The sequence below is a fragment of the Salvelinus sp. IW2-2015 genome, linkage group LG3 (assembly GCF_002910315.2).
Source record: "Salvelinus sp. IW2-2015 linkage group LG3, ASM291031v2, whole genome shotgun sequence".
NCBI lineage: Eukaryota > Metazoa > Chordata > Actinopteri > Salmoniformes > Salmonidae > Salvelinus > Salvelinus sp. IW2-2015.
In genome coordinates this window covers 11,890,306-11,898,034 of record NC_036840.1, presented here as the reverse complement: position 1 = coordinate 11,898,034, position 7,729 = coordinate 11,890,306, and the positions used below count along the sequence as shown (strand labels likewise).

The following is a 7,729-nucleotide window of genomic DNA, read 5'->3' as shown; positions in this document are numbered from 1 at the left end:
AAGGTTYGTTTGTTCTCAAAAAGCAAGGTTTTTATCCAAACATCATTTAATCTGTTTAGTTTTTTTGTCAAATGTGAGCAGATTCAGAAAAATAACTATTCCAGACAATAGGGACTTATGGATCATAAAACTACAAGAAATAATTTCTAGATTTAAGTTGCAACTTCAAAACCACACATCATTATTCCCTTCATTTAAGCCCCCCACCCCTGCCCCCCTCACCCCCCAAAATAAAAAAAAGATATCACTTACATTAAAACCAATTTAATCCTCTTGTGAAGGTGTATTCCAACAGTTAGTCACCCAACATTGTTTTGCTTTACATACAGCGAATGGGGTGTCTGTTGSAAATTAAAGCATTCATTGTTTAGTTAGAGGGAAAAACAAGTTGTCCTTGCACCTTGCAATGCAACCGTTGATCAAAAAAAGCATCTTTACATCTTCTTTTTAGTGCAACTTTTAAATGTAAAACAATTCCAGTGACTCCTTAGAGGAAATCGTTTCTTAGTTTTCTGGGAGCTTTTCACCGTAATCTTTTACCTCACTGAATTATCTTCAAAATATCCAAAGCAAGGGGTCAGTCCTTTGTTTTTSTAGTTTCACCAATTTTTTTTTTTCTTCTCTGCTTCTAAATTACCTTCCACAGCAGTTGTTTACTAGAACATAAACATAGGAAGGGTTCTCAGCTACCTGCTTATTTCATTCCCTTCAACCTCCATGTATGATGTTCAATCACAGAACCAAGGGAGTGATTGACAGTCCAACTTCTGCCTCAGAAGAGAGGGGAGGAGGAACAGGAGGATGAAGAGAAAGAGAGCTGTACAATGGGACAAAACCCAAATTGATGTCAATCAGTGGAGGAGTGGAAGGAAAAAAACAACCCAAGCCTTCATATAACGCAGTAAGGTTCCCTAGGTAACCTGGATTTTCTGCAGTAAAGGAGAGTGGTGCTGAAGCAGCGCCGGAGCTCCCTGTTGGAGAAGATGCAGATAAAGGGGTTGACTCCCGCCTGGGCGAAGCTCATCCACACCGCCGCGGTCAGGTACCCCCCTGGTACCRCGGGGCCCCTGGCAAACACCCTCCAATAGCAGGCCACTAGGTAGGGGCCCCAGAGCGTGAGAAAGAAGAAGGTCATGATGAAGWACATCCTACTTATCCTCTTTTCAGTCTTAAACTCGTCCAGCACCAGCAGGCGTCGCCGGCCCACTGCATTGCTGTTCTGCCTGATCCCCAGCAGKGTGGGCGGGGTGGGGCCCCTGCCGAACCCCGCCAGCCAGTTAGCCGCTGCTTGGCCGCTGGCCCCGGGGCCATGGAAGGTCCAGTTCTGGCTGACGGCAGGCACGAACTGGACCGGTTTCATCTTCCGTCGGTCATGGACGAAGAAGATTAGCTTGAGGTAGACAAGCTGGGTGGCCAGAAGGATCAGGGCGAGGAGCAGCATGAAGCCCAGGGAGTCGTTGGCTCTGAACGAGCGGTGCTGGAACSTACACTGGTCCTCCTCCCTTATGAAGGAGTACGTCCCCACGTCCAGCACCGGGGGAAAGGCCATGGCCACCGACAACGTCCACACCATGCAGATAACTGCCAGACACGTCCAGAAGGTGAGCCTCTTGGTGTAGAAGCGGTGGTGGGCTATGGCCAGGTAGCGTGTCACACTCACACAGAAGAGCATGAACGCTGTGTGAAAGCAGGACAGCACCCCCAGGAAGGCTATCACTTTGCAGGTAAGSGTGCCGTACGTCCAGGTGGAACCATTCTTGACRGAGGTGAARACRAAGGGGAAGCAGATGGCRGAGCGCAGRATGTCCGAGGCGCACAGGTCCAGCAGGAAGTAGTACGGTGCACGGTGCAGGCTCTTGTCTTTGACCAGTAGGATGGAGATCAGGAGGTTGCCAACGACGCCGACTCCAATGATAAAACCCAGGGAYGTCAGTTTRAGAAACGTGGCGAGAGGAGAGACATTCTGCAAGATGTTGTGGTCCCCTGCATGGCTATAGTTCGCCATAGATGGAGGAGGGATCATAAAGATGTAGTAGCTTCAGCCAAGTATCATTATCTAGAGGCGGCAGGGGGAGGCGATAGATCCATTTGTTGTGCTTTGAAGCAGATTCCCGGCTTGTAAGCAGCCTCTCTTCTACGGCATCCTTTGTTCTTTTGTCTCATCACACCTAAAAATACCTGAAAAATACCAGCCACCGATCAGGATTCACTCATAYTCTTTTTACATTGCATTGCACCCTCGAGCCTGTATCTGGGTGTATGATAAACTACAATTCCCCCGAGCCATTGTCATTTATTTTCCATTTTCAGTTGACTTGCTCATTGCATTTATAATGGTATGCAGTCAGTACAGAGCAGTGCCCTAGCTAGAAAACTTAAGTCTACAGATGAGCTTAATAARACACAAGCATTAATCCTGGTTACAATAATAGACTTTCTTTTATGGGCCACCCTTTTAGAAACCCTTTTAGAAAATACAAGCAATATTATGATAAGACAACGTTTTAAGTCACTATTAAAGGGGAAATGCATATCATCTTATGTCTGGTWGGAAAGGGGGTAAACAAAAGGGTTTCGATGTTAGTCCGTKTTATTATGTCGTAAAACGTGTTTAACATTATGCAGCAAGAAAGCTGTTGATCACACCCAAAGACCCTGCAGAATTGATCTGACCAGGGGATGCTTACAATAAACTCTGCCTGTGCCTTCATGATTTGTTGAAAATTAACGGATGTTGCATACAGAATAAAAAGCATCCATGTTTTTGTCTGGTTAACCGTTGACTGGAATTACACGGCAGACGTTATAATAAACTATTCACCTGATTAAGGCGGTTTATTGACCTGGGCTTTTATCTATTTCCCAGCTCAGCTTTGATTTTAGGCGATAGACTATCGAATCTCACGAGCATATTAACAAAGAACACCGTCTAGTGGAAATTATATTTGATACCCTATGAATAGTTTACTGATGCTTATAACAATGAGGTGATAAATCCAGTTCGGGATTTCGATGCAAATAAATCACGAATTAAATAAACAATTCAATACTAGATAGCTATGCAAAAACATGGCATATTCCTTTTAATTTTTTTTATATATATATATATATATATATATATATATCAAACAAAGGCTATTCGTGGCGGTTATTTTCCGAATTCTGTCATTATAGCAGAGATGCACTTTTAAGCATTATCTATCCTTCGGRTGAGCGTTATACGAGCGGTTCCCATGCATTTAGGTTGGAATTCATTCGATTACAATATATATTTCTCACCGTTCACTGTTGGATTGAACATTACAGTGTAGCGAATCCGCACGTCCATTAGGCAGAAGAATTTCCAAGAACCCGCTATGAATTGAAGGGAATCCAAAACCACAGAAAATAAGCCAATAAAAATCGAAATAACTGCTAAGATATCAATTAAAAGCATACCTGTTGATATTCCTTTTGGTTTCCCTGGAGCGTATTTACATTGTAGAAGMCACTTTTCTGTAAAAAGCTTGGTTTGTTGCCTGCCTGCCCTTTTACCACAGTGAATATACAGTAAACGGAACAGACGGAGCATGCGCACTGATCCTATTTGTGATCCAAGACGTGTCTTGTCTCTTGTTGCAGCACTATAGTCTCTCGTGGCAACATCKTCTCAATGGGTGCAGCATCACAAGTCCCTCGTTACCTTCGTCAGTCATTATAGCCTACAGTGGGAGAGAGTGCGACYGGATCACTCATTCTGAGATTCATTGCAATAGATTCCCATTTCTGCATAATATGCGTTTAGGTTATAGTCGACCTATATAGCTTATCAATTCTACTAAGCCTATAGGCGGCTCCCACGTTCCTATGCACCTACACCCAACACTAATTCAGAAGCAAGGATTAACAACAATCAAATCCAGTAGATGTAAAATGTGGTTTTTAGATAATGCTATATTACATTGCTACATGTATCATGTCATAAATTAATATGTAACAGTAACTGAGGGGTTAAACTAGGTGATGGTTCACCTCAGGCTAGACTGACTTCTCATATGTATAATTAACAMGCACTTTATACAGTATGTGTGTTGGTGTGCATGCAAATAGCATCTTCGTTATAATTGTAGTGCTTTTCATTTCAAGGTTATGTCAGTAGAATACAGTGATGTCATACCCCACACCCACAGGCTACAGACTATTGCGAAATAATATTGACTGGCAACATCCATGCAACCGCTGAAATATTGTAAATCTTTCATTGTTTATGGATTGTTGCTATTTTATGAACAGTGTTGTGTAGGCTTTTCTATAGTCTAGTTCAGGGGTCACCAACGGGTCATGGAGAGCCGCAGTGTGTCGAGGATGTTGTTCCAGCTCAGCTCCAACACATCTGCTTCAAATGACTGTGGTCTAATTATTTTAATTGGCAGCGGTGTTTGTGCTGGACTGAAACAAAAGCCTGCATCTCTCCATGACCCCCCTGAGCTATATCTTATGCTCAGGGGGGTCATGGAGAAGGTTKTTTGGTATGGAGAAACTCAATACTAGACCAGTGTTCAATCTTTACACTGTCAATTGTTTTACAGCATAGAAGCTAAGGACATTACACTGATGGTTTAAATATTAGAAGGCTACAAATTCCCTTTTGTGAGCAATATAGTAAAGGACACTGGTCATTTACATGTATGTGTGAAATGAAGGACCCGTGACGCAATTAACAAAGGTATTTATTTTCTATCAAGCRGATGTTATAACATTGTTAGCAGTGAAAGCACTTCTGATAGAACAAACTTTAGCTACTGTGCTTGTAACAGTTGACAGATGGCAATTCACCTGGCATGGCAATGTCAATATTTCGTGAAAGGACAGACAATCATCACACTCTCTTTGGAGGGACATACATTATTTAGAGGTACAGTATCTGAAGATATTCAAGTCCAAGCAAAATCAAATGTTGTTGTCATATTAAGGTAACATAGCCTACTATGTATAGTCCAAAATGTGTCATGTCTCAGGGCCTTGGTCTTATTGTGATAGGAAGTAACCTACAGGTACAGGTATGTTATTTGGTCCTGCAAATCCAACAGTGCGCATGCTCCCAGTTCCTGTTCTCAAATTCCTGGTTTTGTAGTTCATTGTTTGTCTTCTTCATTCAGGCAACTTCGTACATTTCAGCAAAATAAGGCACACGACTCTTGTTCCGTCAGTCAAAAATGACCCAGGATAGTCAAGATACTGTAGACCGCGTAGAAACATTTCCGGATACAGGCCAGCAGCCAGTCCCTCGAGCCGTTTTGTTTTCTCAGAACTGTCCATTTCTCTGTCGTGTGTACCAGCCGATGCACGCGCAAATGCCCACCACCGATATGGTAACCCCGAGCAGAAGTGCAACGGCGTCCCCTCCGTCAAATGCCTCCGCGGAGGGAATGAGCGAAATAAACATCACCAACAGCATCGCTAGAACTTTAGGGAGCTCGGGCATGGGAACCATGTTACTTCCAGTGCGGCTCAGATGATTGTTGTGACGCACGACGTAGTCAGATGATATGGGCGCATTTCCTCATTCGTCTGTCGACCAATTAAATTGCTGCATTATTCCTTGTTTTGCCGCTCGTTTTCACTGTCATACGGGATTTGTATAGTTTTGTTACACATTTACACTATACGTACCAACCAAAAGTTTGGACACACCTACTCATTTTAGGGGTTTTCTTTATTTTTACTATTTTCTACATTGTAGAATAATAGTGGAGACATCAAAACTATGAAATAGCACATATGGAATCATGTAGTAATCAAAACAGGTTTAAAGAAATCAACATAGATTTTAGATTTTAGATTCTTCAAAGTACCCTTTGCCTTGACAGCTTTGCACACTCTTGGCATTCTCTCAATCAGCTTCATGAGGTAGTCACCAGGAATGTGTTTAAATTAAGAGGTGTGCCTTGTTAAAATACCATTTGCGGAATTCCTTTCCCTCTTAATGTGTTTGAGCCAATCAGTTGTGTTGTGACAWGGTAGGAGTGGTAYACATAACATAGCCCTATTTGGTAAAAGACCAAGTCCATATTATTCCAAGAACAGCTCAAATAAGCAAAGAGAAACGACACTCCATCATTACTTTAAGTCATGAAGGTCAGTCAATGCGGAAAATGTCAAGAACTTTAAAAGTTTTTCCAAGTGCAGTCGTAAAAACCATCAAGCGCAAAGATGAAACTCGTTCTCACCGCCACAGGAAAGGAAGACCCAGAGTTATCTCTGCTGCAGAGGATAAGTTCATTAGAGTTACCAGCCTCAGAAATTCCAGTCCAAATAAATGCTTCACAGAGTTCAGGTAACAGATAAATCTCAACATCAACTGTTCRGAGGAGACTGCGTGAATCAGGCCTTCGTGGTCGATTTACTTCAAAGAAACCACCACATATCATATCATCTGGACACCAATAATAAGAAGAGACTTGCTTGGGCCAAGAGACACGAGCAATGGACATTAGACCGGTGGAAATCTGTCCTTTGGTCTGATGAGTCCAAATGTGCAATTTTTAGTTCCAACCGCCATGTCATTGTGAGATGCAGAGTAGGTGAAGGGATGATCTCCGCATGTGTGGTTCCCACCGTGAAGCATGGAGGAGGAGGTGTGATGGTGTGGGTGTGCTTTGCTGGTGACACTGTCATGATTTATTTAGAATTCAAGGCACACTTAACCAAAATCAAATMAAATGTTATTTGTCACATGCGCCGAACACAACCGGTTGTAGAGATTTCAGTGAAAWGCTTACTTACAAGCCCTTAACCAAGAATGCAGTTTTAAGAWAATACCTGAAAAAAAGAAGTAAGAGATAAGAATAACAAATAATTAAAGAGCAGCAGTAAATAACAATAGAGGGGCTATATACAGGGGGTACCGGTACAGAGTCAGTCTGCGGGGGAACCGGTGTCGAGGTAATTGAGGTAATATGTACATGTAGGTAGAGTTATTAAAGTGACTATGCATAGACAATAACAGAGAGTAGCAGCAGTGTAGAAGAGGGGCGGTGGGCAATGAAAATAGTCTGAGTAGCCATTTGATTAGCTGTTCAGGAGTCTTATGGCTTGGGGATAGAAGCTGTTGAGGAGCCTAGACTTTGCGCTCCGGTATCGCTTGCTGTGCAGTAGCAGAGAGAACAGTCTATGACTAGGGTGGCTGGAGTCTTTGACAATTTTTAGGGCCTTCCTCTGACACCGCCTGGTATAGAGGTCCTGGATGGCAGAAGCTTGACCCCACTGATGTACTGGGCCGCACGCACTACACTCTGTAGTATCTTGCAGTCGGATGCCGAGCAGTTGTCATTCCAGGCGGTGATACAACCAGTTAGGTTGCTCACGATGGTGCAGCTGTCAAACTTTTTGAAGATCTGAGRACCCATGCCAAATCTTTTCAGTCTCCTGAGGGGGAATAGGCTTTGTCATGCCCTCTACTTGTCTTGGTGCGTTTGGACCATGATAGCTTGTTGGTGATGTGGACACCAAGGATCTTGAAGCTCTCAACCTGCTCCTCCACAGCCCCTTTKCCTGTAGTCCATAATCATCTCCTTTGTCTTGATCATGTTGAGGGAGAGGTTGTTATGTTTGCACCACACGGTCAGGTCKCTGACCTCCTCCCTATAGGCTCATTCATCGTTGTCGGTGATCAGGCTGGATCTGTTGTGTTGTCGGCAAACTTAATGATGGTGTTGGAGTCGTGCCTGGCCATGCAGTCATGGGTGAA

At 43.3% G+C, this 7,729-nt stretch overlaps 1 protein-coding gene across 2 annotated transcripts; it reads right to left on the bottom strand.

Annotated features, from left to right (window-relative positions):
• Positions 1-694: 694 nt before the first annotated feature.
• LOC112067844 (probable G protein-coupled receptor 85) lies at positions 695-3,649 on the bottom strand. Of its 2 annotated transcripts, none has more exons than XM_024134554.2 (2): positions 3,439-3,649; positions 695-2,178 (listed from the first exon to the last, which is right to left on the bottom strand). In XM_024134554.2, exon 2 carries the CDS (start codon positions 2,021-2,023, stop codon positions 890-892), a length of 1,134 nt encoding a protein of 377 aa, XP_023990322.1. In that variant the 5' UTR covers positions 2,024-2,178; positions 3,439-3,649; the 3' UTR covers positions 695-889. The 2 variants fall into 2 exon arrangements, with proteins under 2 accessions (XP_023990322.1, XP_023990323.1); XM_024134555.2 differs by lacking the exon at positions 3,439-3,649 and adding an exon at positions 3,280-3,431.
• Positions 3,650-7,729: the final 4,080 nt, after the last annotated feature.